General features: G+C 38.7%; 1 protein-coding gene across 5 annotated transcripts; it reads left to right on the top strand.

Moving 5' to 3' along the window:
* The first annotated feature begins 233 nt into the window (after nucleotides 1-233).
* LOC118411224 (CTD small phosphatase-like protein 2) lies at nucleotides 234-18,114 on the top strand. 5 transcript variants are annotated; one of them, XM_035813343.1, is made up of 15 exons: nucleotides 234-357; nucleotides 6,158-6,257; nucleotides 9,998-10,114; nucleotides 10,492-10,518; nucleotides 10,913-11,138; nucleotides 11,667-11,771; nucleotides 12,365-12,475; nucleotides 13,203-13,338; nucleotides 14,069-14,180; nucleotides 14,709-14,795; nucleotides 15,032-15,094; nucleotides 15,240-15,319; nucleotides 15,828-15,954; nucleotides 16,308-16,403; nucleotides 17,015-18,114. In XM_035813343.1, the coding sequence occupies exons 2-15, from the start codon at nucleotides 6,174-6,176 to the stop codon at nucleotides 17,078-17,080; spliced, it is 1,437 nt and encodes a 478-aa protein (XP_035669236.1). In that variant the 5' UTR covers nucleotides 234-357; nucleotides 6,158-6,173; the 3' UTR covers nucleotides 17,081-18,114. The 5 variants fall into 5 exon arrangements, with proteins under 5 accessions (XP_035669236.1, XP_035669235.1, XP_035669237.1 ...); XM_035813342.1 differs by having other exon boundaries at nucleotides 10,913-11,147; XM_035813344.1 differs by lacking the exon at nucleotides 10,492-10,518 and having other exon boundaries at nucleotides 10,913-11,147.
* Nucleotides 18,115-22,488: the final 4,374 nt, after the last annotated feature.

Below are 22,488 nucleotides of genomic sequence, written 5' to 3'. Positions count from 1 at the left end.
AATTCAGTTTGTCTCTGAGTTAGCTTCTGATAATTGTTTCATCAACAAATGTAACGGTAATTCATCAAACATCATAAAGTCAGCAGGGGCGTCCAAAGTTACATGACGGGGACATCGAGTTAACTTCATTCAGTAACGCTACAAGTGTAAAAGGCGGTCATCAGCCGCTTTTTCAGCTGCAATTATTTCACGGGTTAATAGGAGTCGCTGCTAGACCGCGACATTGTCGCTGCAGTTTGCTGCACTATAAATAGGTGTCGCTGCTGGACCGTGAAATTCCTTCAGACATGCGCGTGCCTACATCCGGGTCCCGGCACGTACGCGGGAAATGGCAGCTGAATGGTAAACAATCTCTAGGTGAGTACGCGTCCACTCCCCTCTCTTTCTCCTCAATCTTACGCCTTGCTTCACATCGTAGCGCCTCGCCAAATAGCGTAAAACCTCCGTAACACCCTAGTCTACTGTCCTGCGGAGTTTTATGCCGTAAAGTCTCCCAGATTTCGAGTTTCCCGGCGAAGAAATCGTGACAAATTCAAAATGTGTCAATTTTTTGGCGTACCGCCTCCATTTATAAATTTCCTGGGTCGGCGTCCTTCTCAGCTGGTTTTCATTCCGTAAACTCTTCTGTCCTTTCTATACTTTATATAAACATTTCAGCCACTTCTTACCATCGTTTTACGGTGGATATTATAGCTTTGCTTGGTCTGAATTCGGGGATTTTTTTACAGGAGAAAAAATTCATGACGTGGGCGTTTTTTCAAAAATTTTGGGAAGCGTCGTTGTTGCCTGTATGAGGTTTGACATGTTTTTTTGTGTGTATAGCGATGTCCCAACTTTCGCTGAACTTTCTACTCTATAATTTTTACTAGCAAATATAGCAAGAATTGAACGGTTCACGTCAAGGAAAGCCCTTCAAACTTATACAAACCGTCTGTTCTAGACTAGTCGGTGTTTTCGCTTGATGCTGAAAACATTTTTCTCCAACTGAACAAGTTAAAATAAATCTGCTAAGATCTGCAAACGTTAAAGTAGTTCAAGACATTCTTTATAATGCATCATAATTCCAAGATGAAATGTGTTGTTTTATAGTTGATTTTCAGACTTTTTTTTGTTTCTGTGTGTGTCTTTTTGAAGTTTATGAAGTCTAGAAATATAATATTGACACAATTCACAATCATCACGTTTAGTTTTCCTACGATGCTCCGATATAATCCTTTAAATTTTTGCCTGTTAGAATTCAAACTAGGGTATTATTTGTGATTATTTTTAGTGTTTTATCGGTGTAGAAAGTGTGCAGTGAGTTAGATTGTTTTGAAAATGTCAAATCAGCCGTAAAATCTGAACACACATTTTTACTTGTCTGGCTGCACTGGCGGTTCGGGTTCAAATCTCGGGCTCATTTGCATATTGCCTCATTTGCATAAACAATGGTTAGGAATTTGCTACATCATTCTTGTGAATGTGTATGGATATGATATTAGATACTTTTATGTTGCATTTTAAAATTTTGTATAGTAGGGAGGAAAACTGAAAGGTAGCTGATACTATGATTTAATTTTTGAAGACAACTGGACTGTTACTATGAAATCAAAATTAATGTTTATAATTCATACAAAAATATGATATTTGGCTTGAGACTGTTGCTAAAAGGTTTGCCATTTTTTGGTTCCTTCTTCCAATATCTCTTGCAGAAATTACACATAGCAAACCAATACCAGTACATCTAACTTAGTAACTAGGTTGAATGTGTCAAAGTCACGTAGACAATGTCATAAACGTGAAGAGTTTTATACAGTTGGCTCGGCCTACATACTGTCTACAAGTGTTTTGAAACAACCCCTGTCGAAAGGATTTATGGCTGAGCCCTGATGTTATCATAGTGAAGACTACTTCTGGAACTAGACATGTTAGAACTCGTCCTTCAGAAGAACTATTACGCTGTGAGGTACTCTTTGAGTTATTACATCCCTGTTGTCACCCCTACGTCATTAGTGGTACAGTCTGGTGGTTTGTAACTGATCTGATGGATTGGTTAATTTCATTTCAGGGAGTTTTTCTTTTTTTCCCTTTATTTTGTGATCACCATATTTTGATGATGCGTGTGTGTGTTTTATTTCAATCACTTTAGTCCATATTATTTTTTGTGGCTTTCAAGGGAGTAACTCAGTAAGTGGAATACTAGTAGTGTCAATCCCTTTTAATTGAATGGGCTAGTCCATGCTCTGTCAGTCCTTGTTGAAACAAGGGAGCAACCATTCAGGATATCGGGGTATTGTTGTTAATGGCTTTTCTGAAGTTTCATAACCGTAACTTGAGTTGAAAACATCATGGCAGCTAATTTTGCTGGCAATAGACATGTTGATTTTTACCCAGAAGAATTATTAGGGATGTTATATTATTATACTCGACTAATTTTTGCAAGCATGTACAGTAGACAACTCACCTACACTAGGCTACAGTTTGAGTGTTAAGGAAGCACAGCTCCCTAGTACTACAAGTAGGCCAAATGTGAGTTATTGGGTCAGGAGACACAAATATGTAGACAGTCAGTAGCCTACTAGGGCCAAGGCCTAGAACAGGTAAATAACTTGGTTGTGGCCTATTTCAGGACATAATTTAGATACACAAATGTTATATGTACTTGAAAAAAAAAGCCATGTTGACTGGATTAGATCATTGGCCATTTAGATTAAAGAAAAGGTATGTTTTCGACCATACTGTAAACCAAGCAAAGCAGCTAGAAAATAAGCAAACATGCATTGCATACCTGCAATGCACCCCCCCCCCCCACACACACACACTTTACAGTTTCCACTGATAATTTCAGCAGTCTCTTATACAAGCAGCTAGATAAAGTACACTCCTTACCAGCTGTGAAAGGGCACTTACTCAACTGCCACCAGATAAATGAGTTGTCGTATTGCCTACAAATTACAAATAGAATTGAACTATGTCTACATTCCCCTTGGGTGAAATGCACTCCACAGTTATTATTCAGTTATTATTAGTACAGCATATTTACATGTATTTATGGTCCTTGTAGAGAGATAAGGTAGACTATAAGAAGTGACAATGTTGTCTTACTGATGTATAGTGCTCCTTGGCAAGGTGTCAAGTGCTCAGTGATTGACAGATCCCTGGTTCTATCTGTATGCTAATGAGCATGATTGACTTTGACTTACATGATGATTGACAGGACCCTTGTTCTTGTTGTATGCTAATGAGTAGAGTTATGCCCTTGACCCCTAACCTATACTGTAGTTTAAATATTAGCAATGCTGAATGCCAAGCCCAGTGTTTCACAATTCAGTAAGTCTTTAGAATTAATAAAAACTGTACATTGCATTATGAACTCGTATTATGATAAGAATATTTGCAACAACAATTCTGATTCTGAATCATATGCAATTACACTTTTTTTAGTAAGACTATGCAACAAATCTGTTTGCAAAATCAAGGTAGGGATAAGTCTCCGTTTCTCTGTATATACTACAACTTGTACAAGTAGCTTCTTTTTTGATGAAGAGAATATTTTGTATTTTCATAGCATCAATCGTACATCTTCAAAAATAAATTACTGTTTCTGCCAGCTTTGACAGACCAATTTTCAAAGGAGCCATAAAAATACATTTGTATGTAGTTGACACAATCACAAACATAGATAATCATGTATATAGCATGGAATGTTTTTACAGTAAACATTTGAAATTTCCGAATGAAAATTAACATTTCAAATTAATTACATATTCATTAATTATTGTATAAGCATTAGTTATTCTAATATGTTGAATAAGATTGCTGAATTTGTAAGATGAAAAAACAAACACGATTTCTGGATCAATTTATAGATCCATCGTTAAGTAGAACCATAAAGCTAGCAGAAGATTGATGTCCTCAGATTCAGGGAGGCGATGTTTTTTATGCATGATGAATAATATCGGACATGGCCGTTTCATCTGTTTGGTTTTCACTGAGAATTCAAACCATCGCAAACATTTCTCTTCGGATACAGTAAAATCTGCACAATAATTTTGACTACTGTAACCACTCAAATTTCTGCCAACGCCATAATTGCATCCCCGTGACATGGCCATGAATATTTCCCCTTTTACAATAGACTGTAAGTCGGCGCTTAAAGTAGGTTTATTTCATTGAACATATCGTAAATTGTCGTAAAAAAAACCTGCTGGAAAATGTCGAGTCAGCGCTAAATGGATATTGGGTCATTTTATTACCACATTACGCAATATTCTGGTAGCTGTATTAGATCAACTGTTCATGTGTTCATGTTGGAACTAGATAGAAGAAATATTCCTCTCTGAAAATAACTTCATTGAATCATATCATATCAAAGTATGATCTAGATGTAATAACCTCTATGGAAAATGGAGGTGTCCTTAAGCTTTTTGGTCTGTGTGTGTATGTGTCTGAATATTTGTGTTGAACATAACTTGGAAATCTTTGGATGGATGGTGATGATATTCATTATGTGGGTAGGTGTTGGGAAGACGAGGGTCAAGGTTGAATTTAGGACCCCTGGTGTGTGACCTTGTTACTGCAGCAGAAATTCTGTTGTGGACATTCTGTATGGTCTTGTTTATATTATATGATATAGTGTGTGTATAACAGTGTGTATACTGTATAGTGTATATGCATATATTGTATAGAATAAGATAAATAATTTTAGTAGTGTGTGTCTGCTAATCTAAATTCTAATGATGTTTGTGTTAAAAATCTGTCAAAATTGAATTGTAAATCGCTGTCTTAACAAATTTTTCAAGCACCTACTGTTGAGAATAGTAATTCTATGGCCAATAAAACTTTAGCACATATTAGTACTTTATGTAATTTTATGAATCTGTGACATCGAAATGTTGAGAAATACCTCGCAAATTCAAATCACAGCTGTCTAGATACAATTAACTGTAATAACTGATATTAGGATTCTACGGGCAATGCCATCTTTTGTTTATATGTATGATGGCATCTTTTCTTCCAAAATGAGTCAGAAATTGATTCTAAATCACACCTGTCTTTGGAAATTAAGCTGTAATAGCTAATATTAGGATTCCACGGGCAATGCCACCTTTTATTTTCATGTATGACTGAAGCTTTTCAAAAATGTGTCAGAAATTGATTTCAAATCACTGCTGTCTTTGCAAATTTAATGCTACTACTAGTACTGTTGACTTAAATAATTCTTGGGTAGTGCCAATAAGTCTTAACTATGCCATGTTACCTTGTTACGGTATTGCCTGTATCGAGCACACAGGCCTGTGAACACGTAGTTGATATATATGTGTGTCAGTACCACAGTATGTAGTCATGTGTTGTGCATGCTTGGTCGGTCCTCAGCTTCTTAAGGGGCTTCATTAAGATTCTGCGGACGTAAGGACAAACCAAGATTAATCAAGGATGTGTCTTTGGTCTTGAGAGCGGAGGAATGAATGTTGAATTGAAAGTAGCGTCCGATACAGGACTGTCTGACTCTCCAAAGCCGTCCCTCTGTTCTCGGACGGAATTTTGGTTGGACAGATAAAAATTTCACTCTTTTCGTCCAAAAATCTGGACTTCAAGTTCAACACAAACAATTGGTGAAATATATTTTTGTAAAATTAAAATGACTGTGAACGTATTAAAAATTGAGATTAACAAATGACTTTAAACAAATGACTTTAAACAACGTCTGCTCAGAGAAAACGCAATTACCTCCCCCCGGTAGTGCAGACCCACAAAAACCAACAAAATTAATGAGCTGTTCCACAATTCCATGAAAATAGGGATGTTAAACATTACCTATATAGAAACTCTCACAGTGTAAAAACAAGAAAAATGTGTCTGGTCTTGCACATTGGGGCAGACGACATGCCAAACTACATAGAATTTTGTAACATTAACTGATTAAGTGATCGAGAGTTGCAAACAGGATCAACCAAAATTGTTCATCATAAGGTTACCCTCCTTTTCGGAGGTAAAAATTAATGAATGTAAATACTGTACATAACTTAGTAATACTATAATAGTAAGATTTCCATCATGTAACGGTCCCTTCTATTTCGCAGGTAACTTTACATTAGACTTTAGTATGAGACGAAGTTTTGCATTGTGTATTAAGTTTCCATCTTGTAACGGTCCCTTCTTCTATTTCTTTTTGCAGGTAACTTTTCTTTAGTATGAGACGACAACCCGGCCCTGCTGCGGACAACACACGGGAACAGTCGTCACGGGGCGGGCGCAAACGCACCAGGAGCAGCCAGGTTGGTTGGTTTGTTTCTTCTGTCTTGTTGCCTAGGTAATTGTTTATGAGATAACACACGGGAACAGTCGTCACAGGGCGGGCGCAAACGCACCAGGAGCAGTCAGGTTGGTTGGTTTCCTTTGTCTTGTTGCCTGGGTAACTGTTTATGAGACAACACACGGGAACAGTCATCACGGGGCGGGCGCAAACGCACCAGGAGCAACCAGGTTTGTTTGTTTGTTTGTTTCTTCTGTCTTGTTGCCTAGGTAACTGTTTATGAGATAACACACGGGAACAGTCGTCACGGGGCGGGCGCAAACGCACCAGGAGCAGCCAGGTTGGTTTGTTTGTTTCTTCTCTCCTGTTGCCTAGGTAACTGTTTATGAGACAACACACCAGAACAGTGGTCACGGGGCGGGCGCAAACGCACCAGGAGTAGCCAGGTTGGTTTGTTTCTTCTCTCTTGTTGCCTAGGTAATTGTTCATGGTTCTAGCCAGCACCCATCCTTTGATAGAATTTTGCAGCAGGGAACGGACAAACAAACGGACAAAAAATTTGCCCATTCTGTCCCCTGTGACAGACAAAGTCGGCATGAAAAGAAATGAAATTTAGCACAAATGTCATTGAGCCAAGCTGTCTCTACTCTACCAGCAAAGTTTGCCTCTCAAAATGAAGGAAATAGCATTTTAACTTTAAGAGGGTCTAGAACTCTAGATTTTTTAATTTTCCCAGATCCCCTCGGATCATTGCGCCTTCCGCACTCGACAGGACCATTCAAAATCCAGGGGACGGAAAAAACTTCAGGCTGTCTAGAACACTGTTACTATTTATTTATTAGTGGAAGAAAATAACGTAGACTTATCATTAGGGGTGGGTACTGGTGCAAAAATTCCGGTACCAGTCCGGTTCAGGTCCAGACAATAAGGTTCGGTCCTGATTGTCTGGACCTTAACCGGACTTGAACCTGGAATGAGCAAAACTCACGACATGATTTTGGGGACACAATGTACAATATGTAAAATATAGGTCATTTAAACAGATGCAGGACATGTTAACAGACGATTTAGGTAATGTCAACAGACATCAGTGCCAGAATGTTGAGCACATTTACTCTGCACCATGTAAAAACATCCCAACTACTTGTGTATTGTAACTGAAAGTACGCTCGCAGTCCCTCTTAACAGCAATCACAAAGTCTATACCACCTCTCAAGAGGCAAGGGGGCATATGTCTGACAAAGTGTGTGTCTGTCTAACTTAATTTCTTCAATTACAATCAAATGTAATGCCTGTCCACAAAACTGGTAGGCGGTTAGTACTGGTTACATTTAATTTGAGTTTCGTTTGTTATGTGTCAATGACCAGGCAGTCCTTATGTAGAGTTGGTCACTTGTACAGGTTTGACTGTATATCAATGGCCAGGCGGTCCTTTTGTAGAGGTGGTCACTTGTACATGTTTGACTGTATATCATTGGCCAGGTGGTCCATATGTAGAGGTGGTCATCTGTACAGGTTTGACTGTATATCAGCGGCCAGGCGGTCCTTATGTAGAGGTGGTCACTTGTACAGGTTTGACTGAATATCAATGGCCAGGTGGTCCTTATGTAGAGGTGGTCACTAGCACAGGTTTGACTGTATATCAATGGCCAGGTGGTCCTTATGTAGAGGTGGTCACTAGCACAGGTTTGACTGTATATCAATGACCAGGCAGTCCTTATGTAGAGGTGGTCACCTGTACAGGTTTGACTGTATATCAATGGCCAGGCAGTCCTTATGTAGAGGTGGTCACTAGCACAGGTTTGACTGAATATCAGTGGCCAGGTGGGCCTAATGTAGAGGTGGTCACCTGTACAGGTTTGACTGTATATCAATGACCAGGCAGTCCTTATGTAGAGGTGGTCATCTGTACAGGTTTGACTGTATATCAATGACCAGGCAGTCCTTATGTAGAGGTGGTCACTAGTACTGGTTTGACTGTATATCAATGACCAGGCAGTCCTTATGTAGAGGTGGTCACTAGTACAGGTTTGACTGAATATCAGTGGCCAGGCAGTCCTTATGTAGAGGTGGTCACCTGTACAGGTTTGACTGTATATCAATGACCAGGCAGTCCTTATGTAGAGGTGGTCACTAGTACTGGTTTGACTGTATATCAATGACCAGGCAGTCCTTATGTAGAGGTGGTCACCTGTACAGGTTTGACTGTATATCAATGGCCAGGCAGTCCTTATGTAGAGGTGGTCACTAGTACTGGTTTGACTGTATATCAATGACCAGGCAGTCCTTATGTAGAGGTGGTCACCTGTACAGGTTTGACTGTATATCAATGGCCAGGTGGTCCTTATGTAGAGGTGGTCACTTGTACATGTTTGACTGTATATCAATCTCCATGTGGTCCTTATGTAGAGGTTGTCATCAGTTTGACTGAATATTATTATACAGAATGACAATACTACCCCCCGAAAAGATTTGCCGGATCAAACAAATGACCATCGTCTAGTTAAGATACATCCCTGCTGTGCACATTGTAAGCATGTCTTCTCGTTACCAACTGTATTTGATTGAGTCTGCTATTTTCCTGCAGTAGAGAAGGCTGCAGGTAGCTTGGAATCTTGCCAGGTATACCAGGAAAAATGGAGGTCCCAGACACACTAACAACACGGCAAGAAATACCACCTGTATATTCATTTTCATGGCTAAAAATACACCCCTTTACAACTTGCAGTTTTATTTTTGGATATTGCTGTAAAAGGTGTGAACGATTTGCAGTTTGGTTTAAGCTACTACCTGTATTCCAGACAGAAGAAAAAAAAAAGTATTCCAGACTGGAGTGATAATGCAAGTAAAATTTTAGCTGTGCAGGTATTTCTGATGTGTACCTGCACCTAACCTGCACTGGTCCATGTACTGGGTATATACAGGTTAGTGCAAGTAAAATTGGAGCTGTGCAGGTATTTCTGATGTCTACTTGCACCCAACCCATTTTGCTAGGGAGGGAGATTGTTGAAATATGCAGTATTTGCTCACAACTGTTGCCTTTATTATTTTAGTTTATAGTTTAATGTATTACCCACATAGAGAAGGGAAAAAAATACACATGGAGAATGAAAAAAAAAGACTTAGAGCCTGCGTATGTCATGTACCATAAACAGCTCGATTGAATTTTAAAGCAATGGACAGTCATTTTTCTCCAGGTTATATTGATAATCTGGGTGTTGACATGCAGAAAGAGTAATGTGTTTTGATGCAGAGGCAGAAATGCATGAGTGCATCTGACCTTTTCTTGCCTGCTGTATGCCATCAATCATAGCATTAGCAGTGGCATATTGACTGCAGTTTGGATATGACCTGCTAGATGTCCTCGTGATGCCATGTTGTTCTGTTTTTTTCCCCTGGAGAGGCTCTGTATTGGGGTTTTGAAAACTGTCATAATTCTGATAGGTGCCCACATTTTGACGATCTACTAATACTGTATTAGCAATCCCAAGAATGCACACATGTTTTGCTATTGCAAACCTGTAAATTTTGATATTTTCTGTAATAGCTGATGCTTCGTTCATATTTGCTGTAACTTCTAATATGCTGATGACACCAGCAGTTCTAACCCCTGGTTCATAACAAAAGAAGAAGAAGAAGCACACCAACAAAAACAATATGTTTTCCTTCGTTTTCCGTCAGGAAACATAAATATGAGTTAACAAATTGATAGTCAAGATTTTAGGGTAGTTTTTACATATTTAACCATGTTTTCTGTTACAGGACTCGGAGTCCGACAGTGATTCGGAGTCGTCTTTATCGGAAACTAGCGAGACAACCCCAGAACCAACTGGTATCTTCTCCTCCATCAAGAGCCTCATCTGGAGCACACCCAAGATGGTGGGTACAGATCAGATTAGTTACTGTGGCCTGTCAATCACAGTTAACAGCCAACCAATGACAGCATGGCAATTAGTGATTTGACCAATGAGAGAGTGTCTATCAAGTATATGCATTTCTTGTAACAGTTTAACAGAGGTGGGATGTGCTGTGGGATCTGTCTATAACACTGTTTAATCTGAAGTTAGGAAAACAGTTGAAAATTTAGAATACTTTTCTCTGAAGTTTGATATCTTGTTAAAGAAGGTTCGTCAAAGAACATAATGTAATTAAAAAGATTTACATAGCATGGCTTCTTTTTGTTGTGTCTTTTCTCTTTTCCATCTTAAGTAAACTTTGAGTTTCCTTCTTTTCCCTCTTGTGTCTGTTTCTTTTAGTTTGCTTTCTGGGGGAAGGAGTCATCGGTAAGGAACCCGAGAATCACAGCGTCTTTTCTGTTTCTTGCAAGCTTTCATGTGCTTCTTTCTTTACATTGAATGTTTTAGTTACTAGTTATATCATTTACCATAGTCCTACTTGAAAAGTCAAACCTGTACTTTTTTCTGTTGACCTATTGGCATATTGACAGTGGTATAGATGCACTTGAAGCAGCGCGCTCGAAGTGTGTTCAGATTGTTCTACGGAAGCCCATGTGATAAAAGAAGAACCCCATATGATAACCCAAGTTATCACCAGGTCCGAAACACCCGTATTGAACCTTATCTTGGCTATTACAGGTTTGACTGGATGACTACATGTATTTTGTATGTTGAAACAATATTCAAAACTCTTCAAGCAAAACCTTTAATCTCCGTGCAGGGTGATGCTAGCTCCCCTCCGCGAAAGCGGCGTAAGGAAGTTGTGGACGCCGACAGTACGATCATCTCCTCTACTCCCGTTGGCGGGGTGAAGACTCGCGCCGGGAAGCAGGGCAAGCGTGGGAAGGCGGCAAAGAGGGGGAGGGGCGGGCGACCCGCCAGAAACGTAGCAGCTAAGTCGCAGGCGGCAGATACGGAGCCGGATGAAGAGGGCTCTGAAGCTAAGGGTAAAGAAGGTGCGACATTCGCATGGTGGACATTCTTAGGGCTGTGCCATTTCAAAACTTAGCAAGCTTTGCTTGTTCAAACCGTTTTATAGTAGAAATATTTTCCCAATTTTGTAATTTTGGCCAGTCCGTGGCTGCATATATAGCTCCCCCTCTTTAGTTAAAATTGAATTGAAATGGCTACTCTTCTTTTAGTTTATGCTGCAAAAGTTTATGTAGTAAGAGTTAGACTCCGAAAATGCTGCACTACTACTTACACATGCATGGGGGCACTTATGTACTGTGTTTTTGTAGAGAGTCACTAACTTGTACATCCATCACTAAGTCTTGGTTGAACCACTATTACAGTAGTGACCATAGTATAAACAGCTACTCTTGGTTCAGTTTATGCTGCTTCTGTTTATGTATTCAGTTAGACTTGAAGTGTTGAAAATGCTGCAGTACTAGTCGAACTTGCATGAGGGCGCATTTGTACTACACAGTGTCACTAACATGTACATCCACTTGTTTGAACAATCACTGTTACAGTAGTGACCAGAGCCCAGGCCAGAGCTAACCCAGACGCCACTCCAAAGAGAACAACACTTCTTGGGACCCTCTTCTCGCCAGTCTTCTCATTCTTTGGGCAAAACAGTGAGTACTGTAGATTTTGAAATGTTTGCAGTGGATTTATTTTTGAGCCGAAATGACACCTTGAATGTGTTCGAACATAACACAACGTGAAATCTCCTGTCCCTTACTGGAAGTTATGTCTCTGTGAGAGCATTTCAGAATTCACATTAATATTGTCTCGCAGGGTGCTAAGATACCCGAAAGCTTGGTATGTTTTAACAAAAGAGAAAATGGGAAAAAAGGCATTAGAATTGTGAAAACACTTTGAATAGACGCCGACTTGTGTAGTCAAACAGTGATGGTGGTTTTCAGGGGGATGCAAAAATATTAGAGCTTACAGTATAATCAAGTCATTTGTACCTATCAATATTTTGTTGGAACATTGACTATGAAATCTTTATATTACTTTTCCTTTTATATTTGGTATAGTCCCTGGCATTTGTATCTCCCTCATTTCATAAGTAGTTTGAACTAGATTAAGTATTACATCAAGACTAGTCCATGCAAAAATAAGGGAGCCCTACGCTGCGAGACATTGTCAGACAAGTGTGTAATGTTGTACTTCATTCAAGTTGCGGCTGTGGAATTCACATGCCTGTTCCCCGTCCCCGCAGGTGCAAATAAGGAGAACACAGACGAGGCCAACAAGGCTGAGCTGGACCAGGTGGCAGAGGTCGTCTCCACGACAACAGATGATGACCCCCAGGAGGGGTCAACTGGAGCAGGTCAGAGTTCATTTCTGTAACCAGTAAATTAAAATCAGTGGATCTCCTTTTGTATATCTTAAGTTGTAGAAGACATTATTCATGTCCCCTGTTCTTTCCATTTGTTGTGTCAATGAAAGATATAGCAAACCCTTAAAGTTTTGTTATATTTTCTTGATTACACTCTAAAAAAAAGTACGCATCCCTGAATCAGGTCAAATCACAGACAAATTTGTGGGAATGAAACGTAAAGTGGGAAAAGTAAAAAAACACTCCTTCTCTACCAATGTTGAACACATTTTGCACAGGATAGAGACAACTTATGCGTCGATGTAGGTTAGACATCCAGGTAAGATATGCCAAAAAGCAGTTACTCTAGCAATTACAAAATCATATCCAGTTGCTTGAGTAACTCACTGCTTTTTGGCGAGACAAATTATGGTTTATGAAATAATCAGTGACTATTAAAATCACGTAAGGTTCATACCTTAAAATTTTCGGTGTCTGCTTAGTACATCTTTATTACTGAATGTCCTAGTCTTGCGAAATCACGAGACTAGGTCCAAGACTTGCATGGATCTACCCCTACCCCTACCTCCTTGCAAATTATGGTGTTTTCTCTGCTTTCATGCATATGTGATATTTCTGCACCAAAAAAATGAAGATGTGAAACTTCACAGTTTTTAAGTGTTTGATGAAGTGATTTTCCTTTGGATCTTCTAACGATAATCTCCTTGTCTTTGATTAGTTGGTTACCAGGATGAGAACCAGCCCTGCGAGGTTCCCGCGCCCATCTGTCCGCAGACGGAGGACCGGTACCAGTACGTGTCTCCGGAGGAGGGCGCAGACTACGTCATGGACGATGAGTGGGAAACCTTCGATCCGTAAGTATTTAATGTACCTTGATTGTTGTTTATATTGCAATATTATTTCAAGTGGTGTTTCCCCAAAGTCAATGATTAAGTGTTTTGTGAAGTAAGGGTCAAAACAAGAGACTTACAATTTTGCAATTTCTGGAAAATATGTTCAGTTCCTGAACTCACGGCTTCTAGCCGAGAGGTATGACCGCCAACCACTGGACTATGCACACTTCGTAAAAAATTCATAAGGTTTTCTGAGGTTAAGAAAAGGTTTTCTCCATCCTGTCTAGTCCCAGATGCTAAATTGTAAAGTTGTTAAATAGTAGCATGAAAGCTCATCTGTGTTGATGTAGTACATATTGAAGATTTTCCACTGTCTTACAACACCAAAATTTGCTTACCTCGAATTTTCAGTCGCACTTACGTCGACCTTCTTCAGGAGTGACGATTCAGTTACTCTGATCACGTGACTTAGAGACACGTGATTCGAGTAACGAATCATAAATGCCTGGCAGGCGGTATCGGCCCCCGTCTCTGTTGAGTGTCGGCTGGTGTGCTCTTATGTAGATGGCCTCCTTTACTCCCCTCGCAAAGTAATCCGGTTGGGTGTCAGATATTTGTACTTTGTCCAAGATGATGAAATGTCCCAGTGATTCAATATGAATGTGTTGTGACACCGCCGACGAGGCCGAGCTTGTTAAAAAGTAGTCAAACACAAACAAGGTTTCAAAAAGTTTCCATGCCACCACCACAGGTACTACTTCATCAAACACCTCCCCCCCCTGACTGAGGAGATGAGACAGAGACAACCCGCACTGCCGCTCAAGACTCGCAGCACACCAGAGTTCTCACTGGTGCTGGATCTGGTAAGTCATGTTCATCTTTCTCTTTGATGTTAGACATCTGACATATTGTTTGTTGTAAATGGTGTTCAAAAATGGAAAGACATGGTCATGGTCAACTCATTTCATCTATCCCTTAGTCTTACTATTTGACCGTTAGGGCACCTCAGAAGATCTGGCAACAATTTTTCTCCACCCCTTTTCTTACTGTTTCACTTAGTGTCATGCCTACCATACTCTGATATTATCCTCACCATCTTTTCCACTGCATACCCTGGCTATGACCATCACATGTGGCTATACCGCTTCAGTTTTCTTTTCTTCACTGTGGTCTCCGTACAGACCAATGTTTTGTTTGAGACTCTATTCCGTACGCATTTGAGATGCTATCTTAATATGTGATCCTTGGGGTATTTTGGAAGCATGTCATCTCTATGGTCATGGCCCAAAATTGTACTGATGGGTATGATAAAAAATGCTGGTATTCTTCGTCAAGCATGTACAACAAAATACAACAAAGGTTGTATATTTTCTTTCTTCCTGTTTATATAGGATGAGACCCTTGTCCACTGCAGCTTGAATGAGCTAGAAGACGCTAACCTGACTTTTCCTGTGCTCTTCCAAGACGTCACGTACCAGGTAAGGAAAAGACAGCTGTCCGTCATGTATAATCTGTAAAAGCTTCCTTCTGGTCATCACATATGTTCATTTTCGTTTCTCAAGCTTAAACTTGGCATTTCAAAATGTTATGGATACGAATACGGGAGAAGAAATTTATTTCAAGCCCTGATAGGTTTTGTTTTATAATTATTACACAGAAACTCTTTTTATTTCGTGCAGAAACATTTTGCATTAAAGGGTCTATTTATTCTCAGGTGTATGTGAGAACAAGGCCGTACTACCGAGAATTCCTGGAGAGAATGTCCAAGTTATACGAGGTGAGATTAGCATGTAAGCTTTACAACAATTTTTGTGAAACGTAATGATGATGATGATGCTTTTCAATGTATTACCCATAGACTTGTACAAATTTTTCTATTCCGCTGCTCACAAGTTGACTAATGATTTTGTTTGTGTTTTCAGATCATCCTCTTCACAGCCTCCAAGAAGGTTTATGCAGACAAACTCATGAACATTCTAGATCCCAAGAAGGAGCTAGTTAGGTGGGTTATAAGTGTTACATTACAGTACTCAATGTAGGTATGGCCAAAAAGTTCATAATATGACTATAGGATTTGCTCTGCTGGCGGAGGGGGGAGTTTAGTCAAATCATGATCTTACTAAAACTGAAAAGTATAGTCTAGAGCTACTCTTCCACTTGTTGTGACAGAAGACAGGTACCTTTACAAGACATTGTGTAGAGAAATTTCCAACTCTTATTTACAAGCACAGTGAACAGTGGAGCACAGCCTAAAGTCCTGTCCTAAGAACTACAGTTTTTTTAGCATGCAACCTAGCTGGATTCAATAACTCAAAGTATAAGTAATAAATCAAATCCAGTATTGATTGTCGAACTCTAATCTTAGTGATGAAGCAACAATTGACTGCTTCTGTGAGGTCACATTTTGCAGATAGAAAACTTGATTCAGTGAGCAATGGTTCATAAGTTGCAGAAAGCCTATGGCGCCCCCTGTCCCCATTTCTAATGTTCCTGTTTCTGTCCTATTGCAGGCACCGGTTATTCCGTGAGCACTGTGTTTGTGTACAAGGCAACTACATCAAGGACCTGACTATACTGGGGCGAGACCTCACCAAGACCATCATCATAGACAACTCACCACAGGCGTTCGGCTATCAGGTCAGCACCTCTCACTCATTTGTCTGTCACAAAAAAATGGTCTACTTGGTATTAAGAACTACTATTTTTTTGCTACAGTTTGTACATCCTTAACAGTAATGGAGACACCAGTTTTAAGTAGCATTTTACTTAGAAGCTTAGCCTATTCGGAATCCAAAACTAGCAATTTTATTTCTACCATTTGTACATCAAACTAAAGTTGGAAACACCATTTTTTAAGTAGTTTGTAAGGAAGCAGTCACTGCAAACATCAAACCACTGTGAAACTTCAGAGAATAGCAGTACATGAAACTGCGTCATACACTGTCAATTGAGTATAAGTTCTTTACCTTGATGTTTTTTCCCCCTCACAGTTGGATAACGGCATCCCCATAGAGAGCTGGTTCATGGACAAGAACGACGTGGAGCTGAAGAAACTCATCCCCTTCCTCGAAACTGTCGCTAAATCTGTAAGCAGTCCAGAAACTTTCTATATCTTCTGTTTAAAGCAAATGTAGGGTTTCGGTCGGCTCCAAACATTTTCCGAAACTTATTTCGTTATACATTGTGTTATGATATTGGCCATGGTAAAATTGTAATTGATATCAGCCCTTCAGCTTGGGCTATGGCTTAAGAATGCTATACAAGAATGACAGTTTCTGACGTATAGGTATGCTGATTTTGATTCTTCGGCCTTGAATCATTGCAGAATAGAAATAATACTTGATTTGAAATTAAAGAGACAAGCTCTTTGTCAGTCACTAAGCTTCAAACCTTAGAAATATATGGGAAACAGTTACCTGCCAAGGAATGGGTGAACTTGACATCTACCGCTATATTCATTTAGTTTTGTGGTAGTAGTTTTGTTTCATGTATTGCCTTGATGGTAGTTGGGAAAATAAGAGTCTCAAAATGTCAAATATTTGTGTTTGAAACAATTTTGCAATAGTGTTACTGTTACAGCCCTAACACTTTCGAAACACATATTCACCATTGGAGAATGAAGAAGATACAGATACTACATGTATGTTTATTATTATGATTTAGTAATGTTAATGGTAGTTTTTTGTTTTTCTTTTAGGGGTCTGACGTCCGCCCTGTGCTGCAAGGCAAATACCGTCTGCACGAGTTCCTGCCACCAGACTAAAGCTGGCACCACGTTCACACGCACAGATTACAACCCTGACAACCTACGCTCGGCACATCTGCAAAAATCCACCTTGCCCACCCCTATAATATAGTCCAACGTTCCAGTGTCTTGTATGCGTATGTTGGGTGGAGGACTGTTGGACTTCAGAATAGGGGTGTGAGGGGTGGGTGGATACAAGGAATATGCTAATGAATAGTGCATCAGTTTTGGTAGGAAAAGGCAGCAATAGTGTTGTTGTTAGCTGTGTTAGGATTTTTTTCTTTCCTCGTTGACACGTCTTGCTAACTGAGGGAGCTGACTTTTTCGCTGCCCGTGTTTCGCTTTAACCGCCCCGTTTTCAGACAGCAAATTCAACCATTCAGTGGGTTATTCCAATGTCTGTTTCTTTTTGTCCCTTTTGAAACTCCATTGTACAGAAATGCCCCTCAATTTAGCCCATCCTTTTTGTGAATTCTGTATTTGCCAGATTTTAAAATGTCTCTCAATTTCGTTCCGATGGATGTTTTTTGCTGTTCAGCAACAGCACAGTGTAGCCTTTTGTTATGGTATTGTTTGAACATCTGAGATTTCAAATTCATAACCTCTTTGAACACAGCGTTGCTGTAATTTTACATTCATCAAATAGTTTTTGCTGTCTGAAAACACTTTTAAATGATTTTTCAACTGTCCCGTGTGTTGAATACGATGAAAACTGCTCTGTGGCAATGTTGAAAGTAGATGTTATTTGGCAAAGACGTCCCCTGTTAATGTTGTCCACCCACCTTTTACTGTGTTGAGATATGCCTACTTTGAAATGATTTTACCCGAAAGGTTTCCATCTTTTAGAAATTCAATATTCTTCAAGGTTTTATTAATAATTTTTTGTTGAGTAAGAATAACTTGTAAATTTGTCTTGTAGGTCGAATGTGTAGTGATTTTTATCAATAATTTGTTTTATTTCAGTGTGGTCAATGGAAAGTTAAATTTAGTTTTTGGAACCATACTATTTTAGTGTTCTTTTTAGAAATTGTTATCAATTCTGTCTTGCTCTTGGTAAAAACTGGAAAAAGCCAATCTTTATCCCAAAACAAAATTTCTTAATGCTATTTTTATCTTCAGTTCTTAAAACTGTGATCAAAATATTTTGTGTCAAGATTATTTTGTATGACAAAAAAATAAGAACTCTTCATTCGGTAGGAACATGTAGAATGTGTAAATGTTGCTTAAAAATCGGTGTATAAACTTGTAAAGAAACTGATGATATTTCAATCTTCGTTGTACACTGTATGTTCAACTCACTGTTTGTAACGTTGTTAGAATTGTTGTTATGTCTCATGGTAACAGCAAAATGACACAATACGCAGGATGCAAGACATTAGAAAACAATTGTATAGTTGTAAAAATAATCCTCTCAAAGTCTTCAGGTGGCACCCATTGCTCAAATTGATGTTTCAATCCCCCACTGAGAATCAAGAGAAAAAGAAAAATTGGGAAAAATGAACATGCAAATGATACACAGGATTGTACAGTTTCTGTTTCTTGTAAAGAAAGAAAGACCAGAATAGTTGTGTCATGTTGAAATAGAAATCAAGAAAAAATGTTCATATATTGCATCGCATTTCTACACCATAGGACGTGGTGCCACTGAATTCTTGACTTAAACCTTAGCTTAAGATTTTGCGGCAACATTTAGTGTGTCTAGTCCCAGTGTAAGAATTGAGCCATTCACTTACTGGTCAATGGTGGGGAAAATTAGAACAAAAAGATCTCTCTCTACTTAATCTATCTGTACAATTTGTGTTCAAAAGTTGTCCTGATCATGTATGTCAATGATCATGACTACAAGTCAAGTCCAAGAAAGCAAAATAGTAAAATGTGTATGCCTTCAACCCATTGTTAGGAGCGTGCAGGTACCAAATATGACACCACTGCATACTTAAGAGTGCTATACATAGTTTTGGGGGCAGCTTTTCAAACAACAAACTGTTTTGCGATTTGCAACATTTTTTCAAGTTTCATCAACAAAGGGAAAAAGACTATCTTCGAAGAAGAAAACGTCACTTTTGTATTTGGTACTGAGCATAGAAAACCTAAGCTAACATTTTGCCTAGAATTGTTCAACAGTTTGTAGACCAAACTTCCTGATGTTAATAGTTGTTATGATCACTAAGGTCTCAACCACAATATTTGCACTTGCCTCAAATTGTGTATTGAGTAGTACCTCTGCATTTTTTATGTCATCATGTCATGCGATAAAAGGAAAAAGTTTCAAAGGTACCAACAAGTAACAAATCCTTTTTTAGGAAACTTTTGTTTTTCAACAAGAAAGCAGTTGAGTCACTTTGTGAAGACTTGTTGCACTTGTTTAAAGTACCAAGTCCCATACTAGAAATGTTATGCTTTAGAATTTGTGTTGTAAGTTGTTTTTGTCGTAACGTTAATGTTCACCTTTGTCCGTGGGTAGCCTTTATGCATTGTTTTTAAAAACAGTATTTCGGTAGTTCGAAGAACAGCAGTTTCAAATTGCAATGTTTTCAAATTGTTGCAGTTTAAAAACACTTGATATCCCTAAATACCCTCCTTTTTGTGAACAAAGAGTAAAGGTTACTTCACAGATAAAGGTGAACTAGTGATAGTTTCCAGAATGCCTTTTTAGTGGCCAATTAATGTTAAAAGGAATCTGCAACATACATTATGTTGGTCAGAAAAAGGTCTACCTACTTTATAGTAGCCAAAGGAGTCTGGTAGAGACAATATTTTGTTAACATTTATTTGTTGAATATTATTAGTACCACCATCAAACATGTTCTAAATGTAAGGTACAGCAGTTTTGAGGCTATGGCTATGTGGAAATGCTACCGACGAACTCAACTTGGACACGTATGTTGCATGTTCTTGTAGCTTTCTTGCGCAATAAGTCCAAAGTTCTGTGTGTATGTCATTGTGTGAGTCAACAAGATGGCTGCCATGCGATCTCCAACTTAGCGTAGACCGAATCATGGGAACACGGAAATAATCAGGTTCTAAAACTCGTTCAACATTCCAAGGTAGATCGATAGATCGGCGTATATATATATACATGTAGGAAAAATCAACCCAGTTTATGCACAAAGTTACATTTCAGAAATTTTGTAGTCAGCTTTTCTGGGAGAAGTTGTCGGCCATTTTGTTGACATTGTTCAAGGTCAAATATGTACATGTATGTATGCATGCATGGATTGTATAAAAAAAGAAGAACATTTTGGAAGTAGCGTTCCGCTCGTAGAGACTTCATTCTATAGACACCGATGTACCAGTGAATATAAGGTCTTCAAAATGTTATTTTTGTAAAAATTCATGTCCTTAATCAAAAAGTATGCTATTGTAGAAACAACCACTAGTGCAGACAAGGAAATGTATAGAGTTACTGGATACATGTATAATATGAAGCCATTGCTCTTATGTTCCATACTGTAGTTACAAATAATGGCTACATTTATTATGATACCCCTTGTTGGCTTACTGATGTAACTTTTGTTGCATTCATTGACTATTCCTTTGCAAAAAAATTATTATCAATTTCTCCCAAACTTACAGTCGCAGCATGTCAGTATCGCTAGTTCACCTTTGCCTGTGGGGTAACCTTTATCCGTTGTTTTTAAAGACAGATGGTGGTTTCAAACTGCAATATTTTCAAATTATTGCAATTTGAAACCACCGTCTATCTACTTGTTATCCCAAAGTACAGTTTGTTTTAAATGACGTATATAGGTTACCCCACAGATAAAGGTGAACTATGCATTAACGATCCCCAACGACAGCATGTCAGTAGTTTTGGGTTGCTCCAGGAAAAATCCGCCAATATTTGTAACTCTCCGCTTTGGTTTTTATTTGCAATGGCATTGTAGTATCCTTAGTTTATCTTGGTTCCATTTTTTGTTTGTCGCAATATGTTCAACCGCAAGTTACCACGCAGAAAGAGATGATAATGTTAAGAATCTTCACCCAGGCCAACTGCTGTACAGTAAAGGGGTGAAACATTAAAGTAGCCTAGTCAATATGTCTGCACATACAAGCTAATCAAACTACATGGACGGTTCTATACCTTATTGTATATGTAATCAACCCGTTTTACTTGTGTATTCAAATTTGTAGAATAGTGGAATAAAAAGTCTGTAAAAGGGATTGGGATTTTCCTGTTTTTGTCTTGTTACCATGTAGGTATACACATGTAGGTAAACATAAGAATAAGACGATACATGTAAGTAAACATAGAAAAAAAGACGAGTTATTCTCGTCCAAAGTTTGAAAGGAAGTTTCTATACCTTACCGTATTTTTTACCAACCACACTGGGTCAGCACTACTGTTGTATCAACTTCGACAAAGAAAATCAATTGCTTTTGTGGTTGGAAAGGTCACATGACTTAATTTTTATATTCCTGTCTGTAGCTAGTGCCCTGTAGATAACATACGTATAAATTAGCTTTTTGAGATTAGACGCATGGGCTTTTGAGAGCAATGTAATCGTACAAATGACAAAACGCCACAGTCATGAGAAATTCGCCTGTGACATTTGGCCAAATAGGTTGCTGAAGAGTGTTTTGTCAACTTTGATCAAAAGTGAAGCAAATATCAATTCTGGCACATGCACATAGGATAGATCAACCTTTCAACAACATTGCATATTTTCCATAGTGCAATATATACTGGCAGCTTATAGACTATGCAAACATACATGTAAGATATTGATTATCGGTCACCTCCGCAGAGTGCTGTATCAACTTCAATTTTCACACGAGTAGTTGTTAGTGTCAGCTTATTAACAATTTTCTTGTCTAGAGTGGTCCACTCTATTTACATCCATATTTACATTGTAAATATAAGATATGCACTTTTGAGATCTGACGGAGGGACTCTGGAGAGTGTTGTATATCAGACAAGTACGGAATGCCGCAGTCATCACAAAATTGGTTATGACATTTGGACGTGAAGCTTTCTTAAGAGTGTTGTGTAAACTTTGATGACGGATGAAAACTTGATCAAAATTCTTGCAGAAAAGTCAGTTTATTATCTATATTTTTTCTGTAAAGTGACACGTAAATGTCTACTACGAGTTCGTGAAAATTACATTACTATAGTCAGACAGACAATCGTGAACGAACTGACAGTCTTGATCAATGGTGTGGAAGGAAGATGTTAGTTGAAAAAGACAACTTTTCCTGACGGATGACCTGAAGCCTTCATAAATGAAAAAAACGATATCCAACTTTCCTCATCTTACGTGACTTGTAAATAAGCTACTGGAGTTTCTTAAAAAAACTGTAGTGTACGAAGAGTCGAAATGCCAGTCATATTGAAAGCAATTTGTCAGTTGCTGCGGCCACGATTTCTACCAATTGATGTAAAGTGTCGGAGATTCGTGTAGTGCTATGTCAACTTTGATTAA

The sequence above is a fragment of the Branchiostoma floridae genome, chromosome 3 (genome assembly GCF_000003815.2).
Source record: "Branchiostoma floridae strain S238N-H82 chromosome 3, Bfl_VNyyK, whole genome shotgun sequence".
In the NCBI taxonomy this organism is placed as follows: Eukaryota; Metazoa; Chordata; class Leptocardii; order Amphioxiformes; family Branchiostomatidae; genus Branchiostoma; species Branchiostoma floridae.
This window is presented reverse-complemented; position numbering and strand designations above follow the sequence as displayed.